This window comes from Trichosurus vulpecula, chromosome 4, assembly GCF_011100635.1.
Source record: "Trichosurus vulpecula isolate mTriVul1 chromosome 4, mTriVul1.pri, whole genome shotgun sequence".
In the NCBI taxonomy this organism is placed as follows: domain Eukaryota; kingdom Metazoa; phylum Chordata; class Mammalia; order Diprotodontia; family Phalangeridae; genus Trichosurus; species Trichosurus vulpecula.
In genome coordinates this window covers 20,466,865-20,488,589 of record NC_050576.1, presented here as the reverse complement: position 1 = coordinate 20,488,589, position 21,725 = coordinate 20,466,865, and the positions used below count along the sequence as shown (strand labels likewise).

At 41.7% G+C, this 21,725-nt stretch overlaps 1 protein-coding gene across 5 annotated transcripts in view; it reads left to right on the top strand.

The window, feature by feature from the left end:
- FGGY (FGGY carbohydrate kinase domain containing) overlaps window positions 1–21,725 on the top strand; it is a 512,879-nt gene that overhangs the window by 282,276 nt on the left and 208,878 nt on the right. For all 5 annotated transcript variants that reach the window (XM_036754773.1, XM_036754775.1, XM_036754774.1 and 2 more), the window contains exon 7: window positions 18,150–18,278. In XM_036754773.1, the coding sequence (XP_036610668.1) occupies window positions 18,150–18,278 (129 nt within the window). The remainder of the gene's footprint in view (window positions 1–18,149; window positions 18,279–21,725) is intronic.

Sequence of the window (21,725 nt, the reverse complement as noted above, 5' to 3'; positions counted from 1 at the left end):
GAGAAAGTGTGTGAATGATAGTGTATAAACAAGACCTTTATGGGAGAAATGGAGAGGTGATCTCAGAGGGAAGACACTAGCATTAAGGAAAGGGAGCGGGTCAGGAGAGATTTCTTGGAAAAGGTTGGATTTTAGCTGGGAATTGAAGGAAGCCAGGGAAACCAGGAGGAGGAGATGAGGAGAGAGAGAATTCCAAGCATGGGAGAATGAAGGCCATTGAAAATATTTGGTGTATGAAAAACAGAAGGGCACTGGTGCCTCTGACTATCAAGTGTAGGAAAGGGAATAAAGTATAAGGAGATTAGCAAGATAGGAAGGGCTAGTCTATGAGGGCTTTAAAAACCAGAGGATTTTGTATTTTATCCTATAGGCAATAGGGAGCCAATGGAGTTTATTGAATAAAGGCATGATGTGGGCAGACCTTTACTTTAGGAAAATCACTTTGGCAGCTGAGTGGAGGATTGGTTGGAGCAGGGAGGGCCTCACATTAAGCAGACCAACTGTTGCAATAGTCCAAGTATGAGGTTGTGAGGCCTGCCCCAGGGTTGTGGCAGTGTCAGAGGAGGGAAAAGGATACATGGGAAAGATGCTATTAAAGTAAAAAGGACAAGACATGGAAACTGCTTAGGTAAGGAGGGCTGAGGAAGAGGAGGGAGTTAAAGATCATGCCCAGGTTGCAAGCCTGGGTGACCTGGATGGGGGTGGTACCCTTAAAAGTTGTGGAGAATTTAGGGAAAGGTAGGGTGTGGGGAAAAGATAATTAGCTCAGTTTATGGTATGTTGAGTTAAAGATATCTGAAGGACATTCAGTTTGAAATGTCCAGTATGCAATTAGAAATGTGAAAGTGTAAGATAAGAGAGAGGTTAGGTTGGGTCATTAAAACTGAGAATCATCTACATAGAGATGATAATTTAATCCATGTGAGCTGATGACATCACCAAGCAAAATAGAATGGAAGCCCAAGACAGAGCCCTGGGAGATACCTACTGCTGGCAGGCACAACCTGGATGAAATTCCAGCAAAGGTGCCTGAAAAGAAGCCATCAGATAGGTAGAAAGAGAATGAGGAGTTAACAGAGTCACAGAAACTAGTAAAAAAGAGAATATCCAGGAGAAGAGGGTGACTGACTATGTAGAAAGTCTGCAGAGGGATTGAGGAGAATGAAGATTGTGAAAAGGCCTTTAAGATCAGTGATTTAGAGATCATTGTTGACTTGGAAGAGAATGGTTTCCATTGAGCAGAGAAGCACACAAAAATAAGCATACTCCTCAGAACCACCAGCTTGAGCCAAAGAGAAATTCCATACGTCTGTCTTTTTCATCCTCATTCCAACATATGCCAACCTGCCATCACTAGATAATGACTTAACCATCAGGCTGAGCTGGATACTCTTCTCTATTCTTCCTCTACTCAGAATGACAGAGGTTGGCTATTTAGGGCTACTATAGGCTATGCCTTCCTGCACTATAGATCAAGTGACCTGCTCCCCTGGCTGTTCTGGTCTTCCCTGGCGTTCACATTCCTAAGTTTGAGTCCCATGTTTCTGATTGCATGTTGGACATTCCTATAAGTATATTAAGTTATCGCTTTTATGCAAATAACTCTTATTTAAACTTATTCAGCCCTAGTTGTTTTCCTGAGTTCTAAGGCTTCATCTCCACCTGTCTGTTGGATAGCCCATCGACAAACTCAACATGTCCCAAATAGAACTTATCATATTTCCCCCAAACCCACTCTTCTTCTTTATTTCCCTGTCTCTGTCAAGCCTGGCATCATTTTTCCAGTTTCCCAGGTTCACAACTTTGGAGTCATCCTTGACGCTTGCTTCTCCGTCACCCCACACATCCAATGGGTCACTAAATATGATCAATCCTACTTCTATTACGTGCCAGAACTTAGCACACTGCCTGGCACGTAGGAGGCACTTAATAAATGTTTATTGATTGACTGGTTGGTGTTTCTCTTCTGTCCCTTTCTTTCTAATTGCAGGGCCAACATTGTTATCTGGGACTTCTTTATCTCTGAATGAGACCAGTGCACTAGCCTCCTATCAGTCCGTCTGCCTTTAGTCTTTCCCCTTTTCAATCCATTCTTTATATAGCCACCAACTTAATGTACCCAAAAAGCAGTTCTGATTATTTCAACCCCCTACTCAAAAATTTTCAGTGGTTACCTATTTCATTTAGAAGGCTAAAAAGATCCTGAGCCTGAAATTTAAAGTCACCTACAATCTGCCCCCTTTCTTTGCACCCTCACCTTGTTTCACATTACTCCTATTTGTACACTTGCTGTTCTGATCAAACTGGCCCGCCAGCTGTTTTGTTTTGTTCAGATTTCATGTCCTGTTCCTGTGCCTTCACCTGTTTGGTTTCCTGTGCCTGAGATGTCCTCTTGTCTCAACTCTGCCCCTGAAGATCAGTTGCTTCCTGCCAAAGAAAGCCATTCCTTATCCCTCCACATTTTAGTGAGTTGGAAGGGATTTCTGAGGCCACTTAGTCCAACCCTTCTCATTTTACAAGGAAACTGAAGTGAGAGAGAATCAGTAATTAGCCCAAGGTCACACTGCTAGTAAGTGTCAGAAACAGGATTTTAACCTTGGTCTTCCTACTACAGATTTAATATTTCTTTTTAAAATTAATTTTTAATTAATTAAATTAATACTTAATTTTAAAATTAATTTTTAGTTTTTCTACCACTGTACTTCCTAAGCTTGTGTGTTCCTGGCCTAGCCCCGAAAGTAATTGCGTTTTCCCATTCTGTGCCTGACTATTACTTTTGTTCCTTTCTTCTCTTAGAATACGTCCTGAATTTATCAGTTACTTCCTGGTCTTAGTGTACTAGGAGTAGCAGGAGAAGCAGCAGCTCCCATTTACGAAGCATTTAAATTTGCACCCATGTTGAGGGAATCCATAGGTCAGAATAATAAGATGGGAGGTGAATGGAACCATGGGTAGTAGGAGAGACATAGGAGAGATGGATTCCCATTAGGAAAACCAGGATGGAAGCCAGAAGTTGGGAAGCCAAAGAGTGAAATGGGAGGACGGGGAACTTAGGTCATTTAAGGAAGAAGGCAAGTTTCAGTGAAACAAGAACTGACTTCTGCAGGTCTTCCATGGAATGGTGATTTAGGGCATGAGTGTAACGCCCATTCCTCTCAAAAGATTGAGTAGCAGAGACTTGGGGTCGTACATTTCGAGTTGATAGAGATCTTATAGATGGTCTTGTCCAGGATCAGAGGGGCTGATTTGCCCACACCTGCCAAGGTGCTGGACTTGAAGTTAGAAGACCTGGGTTCAAACTTGAACTTTTCTGTGTATAGTCTCTAAGACACCCAGCAAGTTGGACTTTGACTTCTTAACTGGAAAAAATTAAGGGGTGAAAGGCATGATAGCTTAGTAGATGGGGCCTTATACGTGCAGTCAGTAATGCTTCAGTTCAAAGCCTCAGACATCCAGTAGCTAAACAAGTAACTTAACTTGTCTGTGCCTCAGTTTCCTCATCTTTAAAATGAAGACTGGACTGGATGGCTCTAAATTAATGATCCCATGATCCTTGCCTCCCCAGTCACCTCCTTCAGAATCCCTTTGCCAGTCATCTTTCCAAGTTTGCCAGAAACAGTACGTACCCTGTAGGGACTTTGACCCTGGGGCTCAAGCTCTCCTGATTGGTAACCATCTCTCCCTAAATATTATTTCAGGAAACCCCCAGCCTTCCTCTCTGAACACCTCCTCCACAGTCTCCTTTTACCTCAATGCAAGGGGGGTCTACTCTTTCTTCTTTCTCAACCCCACTCTCCCAATTCTGGAATCATCTTAGCTCTGCCATTGCTCTTAGATTACATAGTTCAATCTATTCTTCTGTTTCCCCATCCTCCATCCCTGTAACGTTTTGGACTAAAGTGCCCATCCAAGACTCTCTCATGGGTCCCAATTAGAATGTAAGCTCCTTAATGGCAGAAATTTTCTTTTTCCTATACTTACATCCTCAGCTCTTACCATAGTGCCTGGTATATAGTAAGCACTTAATTAATGCTTCTTCATCCAACCATCCTATGACTAAATGTCCACGGACTTGACTTCCAGTATAACTCTATGATCCAATGACCCTATATGAACTTGCCATACCTACTCTGGGCCTCAGTTCCCTCATTTATAAAACATTTTGGACTAGATGATCTCTGAGGTCTGTTTCAACTCTAAACCTGTAGTCCTGTGTGGCAAGATACAGATGACCCCTGCAGTTATCCAGAACTGTAATAATCAAGTTTTAGATGTCATATTATGGGACAGACACAAACCTTCTAGCTATCGTACATGGATCAGGTGACATTTTCTATTTGTTACCTTTTTCTCTTTTCAGCCTCATGGCCAAACACAGTTGTTTGTATGGTCACTCACACACGCACACACAAACACACATACACAAATAATGGAGCTGAGTTCTGCACAGCAGATTAAAAACCAGACTCCACAGGTAAATGTGTCATCCTGCTGAGTCAGCATCTTTCCTGATGCATTGACTGTTTCTCATTTTTTTTATTTTGCTTATTTTTGTTGTTGCTTTTCTTAAACATCCACACACTCACACAGAGGTCCAAAGTTGAGGCTCATTAAATACTGGCCTTTGCACTGGAAGTTATGCTCAGGCCCCCAGCTGAAGGGGTGTGTTGTTGTCTGCCCTGACTGTTAGGTCTGGTAAATAGCTGGTTGTCGTGGCGACGGCAGAGAAGGTGGAGGGTCCTCGATAACCACATGGATTCTTTAAAGAACACGTGATCAGAGCAAATTCCTGTGCAGGTTTCAAGAAGAAGAGGAAAGGGGTCAGACATCTCAGCTCCTTCCTTTTGTAAACTAGATTCTAAAAAAGAAGAGGAGGAAATCCTTGGAATTTAAATAGCTTATCTTATTAAAAAAAACACCACCACCAAATCTGGGAATGAAGACAATCTATTTGGTAGACTTTGTGCACATAGTTTCAGCATAATGGTATAAGGATTGTTTTCTTTTTAATAAAAGCTTATCAGATGGGTTTCAGGTGTGCTAGATGGGAAACTTTTTTCCAAAAGCAAATATTTTTTAAAAGCAATAATCAATTCCTGAACATCATCTTATCTTAGATTTAGAGCCAGAAGGGACCATAAAGACCATCTGGTTCAATCTTCTCATTTGTAAAGGAAATTGATTTAATTGATGCCCTTTATTTTTCTTCATCTTTATTCATAAATACTTCCTAGTCTGCTCCTTTACCCCTTGAGCTGCTTTTTTATAAGAATAAAGAAAAAAGGAAAAAAAAGATTATTTCAGCAAAGCTAACACGTCCAGTGAAATTGACAGTATACATTATTTTCCTATACACACACACACACACACACACACACACACACCCATCTGTAAAGAAGTAGGAGGAAGAGCTGGACTTTCTCAACTCTTTCTGGGATAAGCTTTACCTCTGTTTTACTGAGGTGGACAGTATGCCATTTAGCTCCCACGGAGCATCAGTATCTTATTATGTTCTTGGTAAAACCGAGGCAAATTCTCCAGGAGTATCCCTGTTTTCAACTTGTTTCCATGGGCAAGTGAAAGATTGATTTCTCTGTATGACGCCATAACATCTGGATGAAAATGGAAAAATCCAGGCAGTCATCCGGAACATATGTTTTGTCTACATGGCACGGAATGCCCAGATGTTTCTAAATATCCAGATGTTTGGCATCAGATAGGTGAAGTTTGGGGAGGACTGAGGAAATTGTTCACTTTGGAGCCCTGATGTCTCAACAGCCCTTACCTACACATTGAACAATGTCAGAAGATGACCCCTCCCCCCAAAACATGCATGAGGCTATCTTACCTACAAGAACGTATGCATTTTTTTATCTGCCGAAACCAATTTCAGATATTCCCAGCACTTGGTGTGTTGTCCTCTGGTAGCAATGGGAGGAACCTTATACTGAACATCTTGAAAATATTGACCATCTTAACAGCCAAGAGTTTTCCTGATAAAATAAACATTTTTATTTGGAAGCAAACACTTTGGCCTTAAAATAGCATGGAGGAAAACACTTCTGCACATTTCAAAAGTGTGACTTTGAAAATGAACTAGAGAGACACGGACAAACAGAAGCATGAAATGTTAGAAAGCCCATACCACGAATACTTTGTCATCCTTCATAGTTACTGAGTTTCCTTTGGTAGAATGGGCTAAAGCTGGTTAGAATGCCCCTCTGGAATGAGCACTGGCTCTGAAATTAGAAAACCTGGGTTAAAATCCAACCTCTCTTCTCTCCTCCTCCTCTCTTCTTCTCTTCTTCTTTCCTCTGCCCTCCCTTCTCCTCCCCTCCCCTCCTCTCCTCTCTTCTCCTCTCCTCTGTTCCTTTCTCCTTCAAAACTATTGGCAATCTTCCACGGATTCAATGCAAACATTGTAAGAACCATGAGTAGGATGATTGATTTAGAACTAGAAAGGACTAGGAATCATCTGGCCCAAACCCTTCATTTTAGAGTTAAAACTGAGTCCCAGAGAAAGGGAAGTGGCTTGCTAAGGAAACACAGGAGGTGAGGGACCAAAGTTCTGTTTCCAAGTCCAGCACCTTTCCCTTGATCTTGATACTGTGCTGCCTTTCCATTAATATATGATCATAATAAATGATAATATTAGTATAAATTCAAAAGAACAGCCAATGAGATGCCATCAAAGCATCTTTTTAATGATTATTAGTCTGAAGCAAAACCCATTCCTCAAAGAGAGTAGTTCCTTTCAAGAGGACAGCTAAAAAGAAATGGAAGAACTTCTATTTTAAAGGATTCTGGATGATATAATATGATTAATTTGAATTTCTGATTACTTTCATTTTATCGAGATGTGATATTTACATTCTGGAGGCATCAAGTACTACAATGTTGTCTATTCACAAGCATTCTAGTATTGCAGGTGAAGGCCTATGAATCTTCTTGCAGGTATTTTCTCTGAGGGTCAGTGATACTGGTGCTGAGAATGGGCCAAACCCCAATCTACTTCTCTTTGTAACTAGGTTACTAATAATAGAATATTTATTATCAATTGGAGAAGTAACATAAATTTTTGTTATATGTTATATTTATTGTTATATGTTTATATAATATATTTATGTGTTATTTGTTATTACTATTCTGTTTGTGAATCTTCGGAGACTGCCTATTGGCTCTAGGTTAAAAGACAGACTCCTCAGTTTGGTGGTAAAATCCTTCACCACCTGGTGCCCATTGAACCTTCTAGGTTTATTTCACCTTGCATCCCTCCAACTCTCTGCATTTGAAACAGACTACCACCCTTGGGCTTTGGCTATTTCCCACCTTGTGCATTTTCACAGTCTAACTTGGATGCCTGAAATATATTCCTTGTCACCTCTGCCTCTTATACTTCTGGGCCCCCTTCAAGGCTGTCTTCTTCTTTGAAGTGTCTTCTATGGGAAATATTTCTTGATTCTCTTGGTGGTCAGTTCTCTCTCCTTCCTACTGAAATTATCATATTATAAATGTGCATACATATGTATACATATATATACACATACTCCCATGTACACATTCATGTACATGTATGCATATAATAAAATTGGAGTGAATATATAATACATATATACATACACACATATGTACCTGTGTACATACACGTTTCTCTCTACACATTGTATCCCTGAAGAGAATGTGAGGCGCTTGAGAGCAGGAATTATTTTTCTTTCTTTTTTTTTATCCTCAGTGCCTACTAATGCCTTATACAATATTGGATCTTAATAAATACTTGTTACCTGTTGAATTGTACTATATCTGCATCAAGGTTCTGGACTGACTCTCTCAGTCCCTTATACACACACACACACACACACACACACACACACACACACATGCACGCATGCTCACACGAAAACAGGTTAGGATCTTAAAGTAAACTTGGCTCTCCTATTGTAGGGGTACCCCTGAGGGATTGGGAGATTTGGGGTCAACCTATGATTTCACTGGAATAAAGAAACCCCAATGGGAAAACCACCTCTAGCTATGTAGATAGATACCATTTCTTTGGCATTATAGGCTTAGAGTTGCCCAGATCACACATTCTGGAACTCAACTCTAATTCCCAGGTCCATGTATTATACCATAGCTACCTCTCACAATATTGTATCATATTTTTTATATAAATCTATTATTTTCTCATTGTGGTATCATCGAATAATCATAACAATATGTAATGAGAACAACACTGTTACTAGTAAAGCCAAAAATGATATATTCATGGATACAGACTTAAAAAAAACCCAAGAATGCGGGACCAGTTTCCTCTTTTTTTTGTCTAATCTAAGTGTGATTTAGCATGGCACAAACCCTCCATGATCCCTCACTGGGTCAGAAGCACCCCTTCTGCAATGTCAGAGATACAGGTTACCAAGAAAGAGGGATCCAGCTTCCAGACAGCTCACATCTAACGTCTAAGCCTGTTTCTGACTTCTCTGCCAAGCTCTGTTCTATGCCGGCTTGCCTTCTTGGCTCTGACAAATACTGATCTCCATTTAAGTAAGGTTTATTTAGCTGTTTTCCTGAAAACAAAGGATCCCTGTGATACCTTTGGAATATGTGAACCCCATCCCAACCCTTATCCCTCCTAAGGAGAGTTACAGTTCTGTTGACCACCATAATACACTCAGGCTCCCAGCAATCCATAGAGTCATTAATTTCTTGTGCTGACATTAGGAAAAAAAGGGGAGGGGAAGAGAGAGAGAGAGGGAGAGAGAGAGAGAGAGAGAGAGAGAGAGACAGACAGAGAGAGAGACAGACAGAGACAGAGACAGACACAGAGACAGAGACACAGAGACAGAGAGACACAGAGAGACAGAGACAGACAGAGAGAGACAGAGACATAGAGACAGACAGAGATAAAGAGACAGACAGACAGAGACAGAGAGACAGAGACAGAGAGACAGAGACACAGAGAGAAAGAGAGACAGAGAGGGACAGAGAGGGAGAGGGAGAGGGAGGGAGGGGGGAGAGAGAGAGAGAGAGAGAGAGAGAGAAAGAGGGGGGGAGAGAGAGGGAGAGAGAGAGAGAGAAATTGAAAAGTTGGTAGGGAAAGATTTTATGTAACAGTAAGTAGCTCCAAATTGATGGCTGGTCTTCAACCACCAAGTAACTTACTGCTCACCATAGCTTTGGACTGCTAGAATTGAAACTAAACAATATTCAAAGTGCTTTACCTGAGAAGGACCCGAGGGAACCTGTGAGCCGCCTGTATAAGTGTGCTATTGACCCCTGAAGGGATTAGGGTACATGTTAGTTTTAGGATAATGATGGCAGATGGGTCAGCATGGAGTCCTCTGGGCTCCCTTTTTCTGCCTTCCTAGTGAGGAGCAAGGCTGTGGTGACACTTGTATGGAGAACCATAACTAACCTTTTTTTCACCAGGGGCAAGTGTAGGTGGTAGCCTGGAGTGGGTAAAGAGCAAACGCATTAACAGAGGAAACAAGGCTGTTGACTAGGCTATTTCCACCACATCAGGGACAGAAAAGGCAGGGCACAAAGTGACCTATGCTAACTCTCTAAACCTTCTACCATGGAACACAGCCTGAGTGAAGCCACTCTGCTCATGACTTTTCCCATGCATCCCCTAAACTTGATTTTAAATAATACATGCACCACCACATAAACGACATAAATGCTAAAATATCATTTGCCAGAATGTTTTGGGAAACGGAATGCAGTGGCCAATTTTATGTTCGTCCGTAGTTAAGATTCAACTGTAATGAAATAAGGATAATAATGAGAAAAAGGAGGAGGAAGAGGAGGAAGAGGAGGAGGATGACTTTAAGAAGCAATGATTGAAAAACTTGTTATTCATTGTTTATTCTATGCCAGGCACTGTGCAAAACTCCAAGGGTACAAATAGGAAGGTGCTTTACCCTTTAAGGTGCTTACCCACTAACTCAAAGCCCTCCCCCAAATTACCTTGCATATATTCTTTGATTGAGCTTAATGCTTTGCGGGAAGACTCTGCTTCATTTTAATTTTGTATCCCCAGTGCCTAACACAAGGCCTTACTTCATAAATGCCTGTTAAATGATCGGAGAAGGGAAGACGTGTTTAAGCACCCACACGTGCCACCCGTTGTGCTAGGTGCTTCATGAATCTCCTTTAATCCAGACCACAACCCTGCATTGTAAGTAGTATTACTAGCTCTATTTTATAGGGACTTGCCTAGGGTAACACAGTCTGCTAAGTGGCTGAAGTTAGATTGGAACTCGGGTCTTCCTGACTTATCTGTTGCATCATCTAGCTGATTGGTTGAAGAGGAGAGACTGTCCATCCTGGTATCAGCCTTTTTCCTTTGCCTTACCCAGACCTCAAAATCAAGACTCCACTGGGCACTGAGCTATTTCAGAGAAAATAAAGCTAGGACTTTGTGATTGATTGGGCATGAAAAGGAGACAATAAAAAGTCAGGGATGACTTGAACGTGGTTAGTGAACTGGGAAGTGGCTTTGCTCTTTAAGATACATTTCTGATGTCTTAATTCCATTAGATTGTAGACACTTTGAGGGTAGAAACTGGCTTTGCTTTTGCATTTCTACCATGGATCACTTTGCACTGTGCCTAACACCTGGCTGGCTGTAATATATCCCTTTTCATTTCTGTATTTATTTGGGCCTCAATTCCTTTGTGTTGTTTCTCTTTTCTGTTTTCAGTAAAATGTAAATTCTGTGAGAGTGTGGATAGTTTCATTCTCATCTTTTATCTCCAATGCCTATCACAGTAACTGGCACACCATAAACACTTAAGAAACATGTGTTGGTTGACTGACTATTGCTAAATTTGACATGAGAACAGTAGAAAATTCTGATTATTTGAATTTCTTTGGGGATTTATTATTCTTTGGGGAAAAATAATCTCTTACTAGGATTAAACTAAAATGCAATCAGATGTCTTGAGGAAAAAAGGAATTGGATATAACTGCTAATCCCCCCAAGGGCTGAACCATCAGTGAGTGATGGTGAAGGTTCTTCTTTCACCTTGACAGGTCAATAAAATTCAATAGCCTCCAATCTCTTTCCTCAGTGCCAATGCATTGACACACCAATGCCAGCCTAATCTACCCAAGGAACTGGTTGGATCGTGTCATTCCAGTGCTCAAAGATTTCCCATTTCCACTTCTAAGGAACCCAACTCTATAGCATAGAATTTAAAGTCTTCCAGTCTATCTTAAGACAAGTGTTGCAGTAGATAGAACCTTGGGCCTAAAGTCAGGAAGACCAGCCTCGGACACTTCCTCACTGGGAAACCTGGGTGAGTCACTTAATCCCTATCTGCCTCAGTTTCCTCATCTCTAAAATGGCAGTCATAATAGTACCTACCTCCTGTAAAGCACTATTTAAATGCCAGCTATTAATTATTATCTTCAACCTACCAATCTAACTTATCTCACACTACCCTTTGTTTTGTCCTCCGAGCTCTAGGTAAGTTTGTCTGCCCACTGTTCTTTGAACATATCGAAGTGAGGCCCCATTGCTTATCTCACAGTAAATGTAATGAAATTAGCTAGTGGGAAGCTCTATCACCATTGTGGGGATCTGGAAAGGTTTCACATAAAAGGTGACACCTGAGCTAAGTTCTGATGGGGGCTAGTGATTCCTACAGGTGGAAGTGAGGAGGGAGAGCATTGCAGACATGGTATATAGCCTGGACAATGGCACCAAGGAAGTTGATGGATAGAGTGTCAGGCCTGGGGTCAAGTAAACCTGAGTTCAAATCCAGCCTCAGATACTTACTTGCTGTGTGACCCTGGGCAAGTTGCTTGACCCTGTTTGCCTCAGTTTCCTCATCTGTAAAATGAGCTGGAAAAAGAAATGGCAAACTACTCCAGTATCTTTGCCAAGAAAATCCCAAATGGGGTCACAGAGTGTCAGACATGACTAATATGGCTGAACAACAAAACAAGTGGTAGATGGAATATTAAGTATAGGGAGAAGAAAGTAGTCCAGCGTGTGAGAGGAGAAATAACATGCAATAAACCTGAAAGGAGGCTTCATTGTAGTATACTCACAGTCAGAGGATCTGGGTTCAAACCTAGGTCCTTCCTGCATGACCTTAGGAAATCATATCTTTCTGGGCCTCAGTTTCCTCATCTGTAACATGGGCAGGTTCTGCTAGTTCAGCTTTGACCACAGAGGTAACCAGTCAGGTATTCTTCTGGTCACCTAACTCTAGATTCAGCATTCACTGCAGGAAACCATGATAATTTGTTCTCATATTTATGTTAATTCTCATTCAAGGAGTGCATCCTTGTAGCCTATGAGACATCTCTCCCACAGTCTTGGGCCCCTGTGATCTCCTATCAGCTTCCTGGGGATTCCATCCTTTTGATCTGAGAAAACCTTGGCCTTTGGCCCCCAGGCTTAATTTCCAAGCTCTTCTGAGGATCAGGTCCTAGCCCAAGGACCACAGCCTCTTTCACTTTCTTGGTCCCTGAACCTGCCTTGTTTTCTATGTTGATGGACCACTCCCTAATTGTTTTCCTGCCTCCAGGATTCTAGTGCCTGTTCCCTGCTTCCATTCTACCTTCTGCCATTACACGCTCCAGACCACAGGTACATATCTGGCATTTGCTTCCAAAGGAGAAGAAAACATGCAAGCCCAGAAATAATTCTTTGGGATAAGACCATTAGAAATATTAATACTATTCTTTGCTCCAGGGGATGGCTTTCTGGGCAGGAGAGCATGGAAGAAACATCTATGAAAAGGAAGGTGATGTAAAGAAGGAAGCTGTCAATAAAAATTAAGATAAATGAAGTATAAACATGAAAGAACTCTCCATGCAATCAGCCAACTGGCCTTCTCTTTGGCCTTCTCTTGCTCCTCCTACATTATATTCCATTTGCCAGAGTTGAGCCTTTGCCTAGAATGCACTCCTTCCTTGCCTCCACCTCAAATTCCCCTTCTCTTAAAGTCACAGCTCAAGCACCTCCTGCTACAAGAATCCTTTCCTGGTCTTCCCAACTTCTAATGCCCTCCCAAACTAGCTTATATTTAACTATTATGTGTATATTTACATTTATTCTGTACTCCTCTTTTAGAGTATAAGCCCATTGCAAGTAGAGATTGATTCATTCTTTATACTTTTTATATCCCCAGTAGCAAGAACAATGCCTGGCACATAGAATTTATTTATTAATTGATTGGATGTCACAACACTCCTCTGCTACTCAATGGGCTCCAATTTCCTAGGCTCTGCTAGGCCCATGATTCACCACATCCAGGAATGCCTGGCTCCATTATAACTCAAAGAGAAAGAATAGGGTCTCCTAGTGAAGCCAACAAGGATTTGTTAAATGCTGACTATGTGGGAGGCTCTGTGCTAAGTGCTGGGGATTCCAAGGAAAAGACAGGCCTTGCTCTCAAGGAGCTAAAAATCTAACAGGGGAGACAGCATGCAAACGACAACGTACAAACAAGATCTAGACATATCTTGGGAAGACACTAATGTGAAAGGCCATTGGAAAAGGCTTTTTGGAGAAGGGAGATTTTAACTAGGATATGAAGAAAGCCAAGAAAACCAAACACATTGTTTGTGAACTTAATTTTGGGATTGGCTTCCATGGGGTAAATCCAGGAGAATGTGAGCTTATAGAGCACAAGGATAGAGGGCTATTTCCAGGGCCTTCATAGATGTTCCTTAGAAAGACAAATAAGGTGATTGGTGGCTTTGAATTCACGTGGAAAGGATAAAGGATGGCAAGGGAACAGCCCAAGTCCCCATTTGTGTTCTTGGGATATCAGGTGAATGAGATGAAGGCTGCCATTACGTGGAGTGTTTTTCCTGGGGTAAACTTATAAGAAGATGTGGACAAGACACAAGATGGGCAGGCATGGATGGGTTGGGATCTATATCATTGGAGTGAACTTCCAGACAGATGATCTCAGCTTAGCTATGTTCCAAGAGTCAAGACCCTGGCACACAAGCAGAGAGAACTGCCCAGTCCTCAGGATCCCACGACTCAGTTCCTGGCAGGTCCAGGCAAGGGAGCCTCTCTCCAGCCTACTGGCTGATGGAGCTGTGACCTCATCACCATACCAGACAGAGCAATCAGTCAACGTCACCCAGGTTTGGCTGAGAATCTCATTGTCTTGGCCTGGAGTGGACATAGTATGTTCCAGTAGATTCACTTTGACTGATGGACAACTTCAGGTCACTGAAGCAAACCAGGCCTTCTGAACCCTGATCATGTTTCTCATCTTCATTCCACTAATACCTAGACTGCTCCAGCCACCCTGGGCTCTGAAGGATGAGCTTTCACCTTATCTTAGCTGGCACCAGGCCCCCATCCTTCTCCTAGACACTTCCAAACTGAGCTGCCTCCACTCTGGTCAGCAGCCTCCACCTCCCTTGGCCCTCATCTAGCTGTCTTTTATGTGTTGTCTGTGCCCACAGAACAATCTTGCTGGCTGTTTTTGCATCCTTAGTGAGTAGCATAGTGCCTGACACAAAGGAAATGCTTAAGAAATGCTTTTTTCCTTCCTTCCTTCCTTCCTTCTTTCCTTCATTCTTCCCTCTCTCCCTCCCTTTCTTCCTTCTTTCCTTCCTTTTTTTCTTCCTTCCTTCCTTCCTTCCTTCCTTCTGCATTGGTAACTAAGGTGGTGCACCAGGTGGGGAAAAAGAAAGGAGATCTGATTATATCTTCGCTCCCAAGTAGGTCCAAAACCCCTAGCTACTAAGTGCTAAGCCTATGTGGGTGTGAAGCCCCCAGGGTCCTAAGGAGAGTTGCTAAGACCAGAGCCAATAGTATGTGCCTAAGTTCTGGTCACTCAGATGAGGTTTGATGACTGTATAAAAAGAGAGAACAGAGCTGTTTTGCTTGGGGCTCTCACTCTTGGCAGTGTGCTGATGTGCAGACTCTGGGCAGCTGTAGTTAAGAGCCCTCCAGCTTGTAAACCCTGGATGTTCAGACTTTGTTAAACTCTGGTAACTATGCATTGAGATTTGAATCAGACGAGGTCTGTCTGTTGATGTTTGTAATTTGTTTGTATTTGCTCTGAAGTTCAGGGTGCTGGCTTTTTCCTCTGAACTAACTGAATGATATTCGTATGTTGGATTAAACTAAGATTGTTAACCCATTAACGCTGATTTCCTTAGTGTAGCCAGAATGGACTTTGTTTTCTTTGAATGACTCAGCTCGCCTCGTTGAGCTTCCCTGGACACTGGGGCTTGCTCTTCCGGGGCAGGACCAGAGCTTCCTGTGTGATGAGTCGTGGCGCTGGCTGAGGGGAGGTGTGTTAACGTGGTCTATGCTGGGGGAGGGGCCAAGTCAAGAACCAATCGGCCCTGGTCGTTCAGGCGGCGCTTGATGATGTCAAAAACTCTATAAGAGGGGAGAGGACAGCTTGAAGATCCTCCTTTCCTTTTCCGGTTGGAGCCAGAGACACCTACAGACAAAGCTGAGCTGCCGGTAGCAGAGCTGACTAGAGGCTAGTGGGTAATCTTCTTACCGTAGAGGGGAAGCATGTATACGATTTTGCCTTATACCATCTCGCTTCTCTGTGACCTTCTGATTACCCTTGTAAGGCGGACTTATTGGGCCTGGAAGCTTTTGATGAAAATATCAAAATGGGGATGCGGGTTTGTGGGCTTGTTATTGTGGAGTGTAAATACATGCTTTAGTTCTCCTGCCTTCTGCCTAGAGAATTCCTTATATCCTGCGGTTCCGGACCTTTTAGGCACATATGAGATTCTCTTTGAAATCATAAATTCTGCCTTCCTAATATACTTAGTAAAGCAGATCAAAAGAACCTGAGCTTGCAGCATTCTGTGTGCTGGTTGTTGTTGGTTTTGCACAGCCACAGTAGCTGCTAGCTGCTAGCCTCCCTCCCTCCCTTCCTCCCTTCCCTTCCTAGAACGTCAGAGTTGGAAGAGCCTTCAGTGGTCATCTGGTCAATATGAAGAAGAATGCTACTACACTATGTCCCACAAGTGGTCTGTTTCTTACTTCATAAAGCAAGATGCTCCACCACCAAGTTCTCTTACTAGGCCCACATCAGCTGCCATCATCTACTCTGCTTGCCTAAGTGCCTTCCACCATGCAGCTGGACCCTTCCAAATGCCAGACCTCCAGAGTTCATCCCTGGCAGGAGCTAATCAACATTCCTTAGGAGCCTACTGTTCCCCCTCCTATTGACCCTTCCCCAACTCCATCTTCCCGCCTCTTTGTCTGAGAATTATAATCAAATGCCCACCACTCTTGCCTCCATAAAGGGCATGTGAATAGGCTGTTCTCTCATTCTCTCACCATCTTGTGGCTTTCCAGACCATCACTCCCTTTCCTGGCCACTGCTACCTGGATATGTTTTCTTGTCCCAGTGGAAAGAAGCTGCTCAAGGACAGGGATTCTTTTTGTATTTGTATTCGTGCTTTTGTGCTTGGCACATGGTAAGTGCTTAGTAAATACTATTCATTCTTTCATCCATTCATTCGTTTCCTTTCTTCAAATCCTGCTTCTCATACTTATTAGTCTGGCAACCAAGGAAAGACTCTTTGATTCTCAATTTCCTGGCCTGTACCAGCAGACGTAATAATACCTGTAAGTCGTCCCTACCTCACCAGATTTTGGTGAAACTTGATTAAGGTAATCATTTATTCTCAGCTTTGAAATTTACTGACTATATGACCTTGACCAAGGGGTGGGCAAGGAGGAAAGGAACAAACAGTTACTAAAGTGCCTGCTTTGGGCCAAGCACTGTACTAAACGCTTTTAAAAATAGCATCTCTTTTGATCTTCACAACAACTCTGGGAGGTAGGTGCTATTATGATTCCCATTTCACGATTAAGGAAAGTGAGGCAGACAAAGATTAGGTGATTTGCCCAGGGTCACATAGCTAGTGAGCATTTGAAACCAGATTTGAACTCAGTTCTTCTGGACTCCAGGCCCTACACTCTATCCATGGTTCCACCTGCAACCCCTCTGTACAACGATCCCCTATTTGTAAAAATAAAGGGTTGGAATAGAACATATTTGAAAGCCCTTTCTGCCCCAAAATATGATCCTATTATTCGCAGACATCACAGCTCTATGTTGCTGTTCATTTTTTTTAATATTTCTTTAGTAGACATTGGTATAGTATCTACTCATTTCAGAGCGGAGAGATGCAAAATAAATAGTCTTTACTTAGACCTTCTCATATGGGGAAATATGTTGATTAATGAGTTTTAACTGGTGACATGTTATTTCATGTGTATAAATTTTTCCTCCTCATTAAGGCTGTACCACCAACCAAGATCAAGGGTAGGGCCTTTGTCTCGAATGCTTCTCAACATAGTCCAGGCTCCATAGGAAAGCATTCAATACAGTAACTTTTGGACCAACCAAATTCCTGACTCATTCCAAGGGTTCCGATGCCTTGATTAGCCCCAGGGTTTAAGAGATTCCCTTTTTTCACTCTGAGAAAGGCCCTTTTTGTAATTGTGTTATGGGGAAAGAACTAGACCCCCTTTCCTTTGGCAGGAAGTGATCCCAGAGGTAGACTTCCTCCAGTCCCCTATCACTACAAATATATGCCCCACAGGAAGAATATTGTTTGTGTGTGTGTGAGTTTAAAGGAATATTTATTTAACATCAGTCTCAGAAAGAATTTTTAAAACTGGATGAGTTGCATTAAGCATATTATGAGTTTCCTATGGATGGAATTTCCCATATGTTTGAGCTGCCCTACGTGCTCGTAAAAGCATTCTGAAGTTTGATGTTCAACATGATGGGATCCACACCTAAGTCTTTAGCATGAGCAACCAGACTTCCCTGATGTACTGAGAGGCATCATGTTGCAGCGGGAAGAGCTCTCTCATAAGTGAAGAAGTTCTGATTCAGCCTTGGCCACTTACTGTCTGTAAGAATCTGATTCAGTCACTTTCCACGTGTAGGCCTCTTTTTTCTCATTTCTAGAATGAAGGGGGTGAGGCTGGATTCCCTCTAAGGTTCCTTCTTGGCCTCAATCCACAGGCATTTTTCAGGACTGGGGAGGAGAAGAATTCTGTATCCAACATAGATTTGGGAGAGGACAATATAGTTAAGGAAAAAACAGCATGAGAATTCATGTTTGATTTAATTGTTGTTTTGTTTGGTTTCTCTTCTGTCTGTCTGTCTGTCCAGGAACCCAAGTGCTATTTCCTGGAGATCCTCTTGGCAAAGGTCTCACCCCAGAGGCTGCTAAGGAGCTAGGCCTCCCTTCAGGGATTGCTGTGGCAGCATCGCTGATTGATGCTCATGCTGGAGGACTAGGTATTGTTTTATTTTACATGTTTTGCATGTATTCAAAAACAAGTAATCGATTCAATCATGGTGCTCGAATTGAGTGGTTGCCATGCTCCTTTAGCAAACAGTAAGAACTCAGCCATTGGAATCAAGAGCTTTCTGGGAATGAGACTTTTGGGAGTAAATGCTTATTAGACTGTGTAAAATTGAAAATCAATTTTATTTCTATTTTGCCAAGATTTAATCAAGCTAGATTTAATATCCCCTTTCCTTGTTGCTTCCTTTGTAAACTTCACCCACAACCTACATCCCCAGGGAAACTAGTGTAAAGTTCAAGTTTTTGTCAACTAATTACCTCCACCTTTGTAACCCTAGAGGAAGCAGCTAGGTGGTACAATGGACAGATCACCTTGGAATCTGGAAGACTCATCTTCATGAGTTCAAATATAGCCTCAGACACTTCCTAGTTGCGTGACCCTGGGCAAGTCACTTCACCCTGTTTCCTCAGTTTCTTCCTCTGTAAAATGATCTGGAGAACGGAATAGCAAACCATTTTAGTATCTCTAACAAGAAAATCCCAAATAGGGTCAGTCCAGCCCTTTGACTGAATCCAAACTTCACAGAACAATGAAGTGTGGACTCAGTCAAAGAGCTGCACTTGAGGACCTAGAGGGCCACATGTGGCCTCAAGGTCACAGGTTCCCCACTGATGTAGTATATTGAATAGGGAGTTAATATAATCCAAATGAGCTACTTTCATTGTTCTTTTTATGGGACTAGATCACTCTAAAAATTCCAGCAGATCTGTGTCAGTTTTCTTCTATTTGTTATGCTTCAAGTTTTAGCTATAAATCGTATGGGCACAGGTAGCTTTAGCTGGAATGGAAGCCAAGCTTTCTACAACTACTATTTGCTGTTTTGTGAGATGGTATTGTTCATAGTCTTAGGTCTTTCTCTTTCATAATATTTTGCAAGTGAGTTGCATTCTAAACCAGAATTTTCCTTGGCTATCATGTTTCTCTGCTGAGTAAAATTAAAAGTGTCCTAATTAAATAACTTTCTGAGCTCTTTTTGGACTCTTCATTGAAGTGATTGTTTTTACATCAGCTAAGTTTATCTAGGAAATAGTTATAAGATTTTTACTTTTGTTAATTTTCTGTTTTTCATGATGATTTTTTAAAAATTTGATTTGAAAGTGATATAATTAATTTTACAGAGTTTCTCCTTTTCAAGATGTAGTTAGTATGGCTTGAAGTTGGAGATTCAATATGTATTTAAACCATTCCTTAGATTATCTGAGCTGGAAGTGCCCCTAATACATAGAATGTCAAAGCTGGGAGACATTTCAGGACAAAGAATGTCAGAGCTGGAAGGAACCTTAAGTCAAGGAATGGAAGGAACCCTAGAACACAGAACATGAATACTACCAGGGACTTTAGAATATTGAAAGTTATCACTAGACAAAACCTTACAAGATCATTAGCTCTAGCCTTCTTGTTTCACAAATGATATTCAGAGGAATTCATCTAAGCTCAGACAGATAGAGATAGAACTGGAATCAGAATAATCTCCAGATTTTGAATTATATTCTAGAATCACAATCTGGTATTTTCCCCTATTACAAAATCACACGCCTTCCCCAACAAATTCCCTAACAGGTAGCTGGGCATTGTTGCAGGGCTGGTGGGGCATGGCCAACCTTCAGAGGTTAACATCATGGCAGACAGCCATGTCACAAGCAGACCTTTGGCATCACGGTCTTCTAGGGCTAAATGTATTTTGTAAGATTAGTGGCAGGCATCTCTCCACCATCCCATTACTAGGCTCCTCAAAACATTTTAAAATAATATATGTCATATAATCATGACATTTATAATCTGTGTCCCTATGGATCATGGATTCCAAGTTCAAACTGGCCCTAGAAATCAAATCTCATTTTATATATGAGAAACTGAGGCCCAGACAGATAAAGTGACTTTTCCAAGTTCACACTGTTTGCATATGGCAGATCAGAGAATTAAACCTAGGTTCACTGACCCCAAAGCCAATAGTATTTCTACTCTAGTATTTCTGTCTAACCTCCCACTCCCTGCTTCCACACAATGTACATAATGCCTTCCCCAAAAGGTCTTTCCCCAAGCAATTGGTATGATTTCATCCACCCATGTTTTGCTATTGCATTAAACAATTACTACTCTTTGATAGGGTCCATGGGGGAAAGCCTATAATGAGAAGATCACATCTCATTAAAAAATTTATTAAACTCATACAATTTCCTAGACACCATGCTAGGCACTTCTGGAGATATGAAACCAAGAAGAAAAGATTTTCTGCCCTCAAGAGTTTATATAGTATCAATGGAGACAAAATATGTGTGTGTGCATGCACACACATATACATATATATATATACACACATGATATACATATACATACAATACTATTTATTATATATACTGTAATACTATTATGTGTATGTTGTATGCATATATGCACGTGCACACACATGTACACATATATACACCTATGATATACATATAATACTATTTATTATACATACTATAATGCTATTATAATGTGTGTGTGTATACACACATGCACTTACATGTATATACACACATATATGTATATACATGTAGCGTGTGTACAAGATAATCACAAGGTTACTAGGGGAGGCATCAGCAGCTGGTGGGATCCATAACATCATGATGGTCTGCCATGTTCAAGGGAAGAGGAGGAAAACTTCTTTAGTTATCAAACATCCAAAACAGAAGCTGGCTTTGCTCTTTGGCTGCTGGTTAGTTACTTAGTCTGGCCACAGGTAGATAGGAAATGGCCAGACCAATAGAAGGAGCTTTGTCTGGGCTCTGGGAGGACAGGGTGACTCTGATCTTGTGTCTTGCAACTGTCGATTTCCAGAGCTTATGAAATCAATGTGAATGTGGTTCCAAGTTTGTCTTTGCTTCCCATTACCCAGATGTCTGGAAAGATAATAGCAAAGTTTTATACTCGCCCTGTACCTTTCCCAAAGGAGCCATGGCAACATATCCCCTGTGAAGTGAAGGCGTCAATGGCATCTTTAGTAAATGCTTGCTGAGTGAGTGAGTAAGTGAATGAATGGATGACTACTGAGGAAGAGATCACTGCTACTTCATTCTCTCCACCCTCGGCAGAGAAACCTGGATGAAGCAGGAAAATGGTATTTTTCATTGAGTCATGTCTGGATCTGAAAATGGGTCTACCACAAAGACCCAAGGTCTGCATCCTCCCTGCTTCCTCTGCATGACAAGTTTACAGCCAAGATCTAACCTCACACGGAGGTTCAGCATGTGCGTGTGTTTGATTCCAGATTTCTCCTTCTTTGCCAATATGTGGAACTGGCTGCAATCACGATGCTGAGGCAGCTCAGTCTGCAGCTAGATGAGGATTGATTTCAGACAAGGTTTTTGGTTTTTTGGACTGTTTTGATAATGAA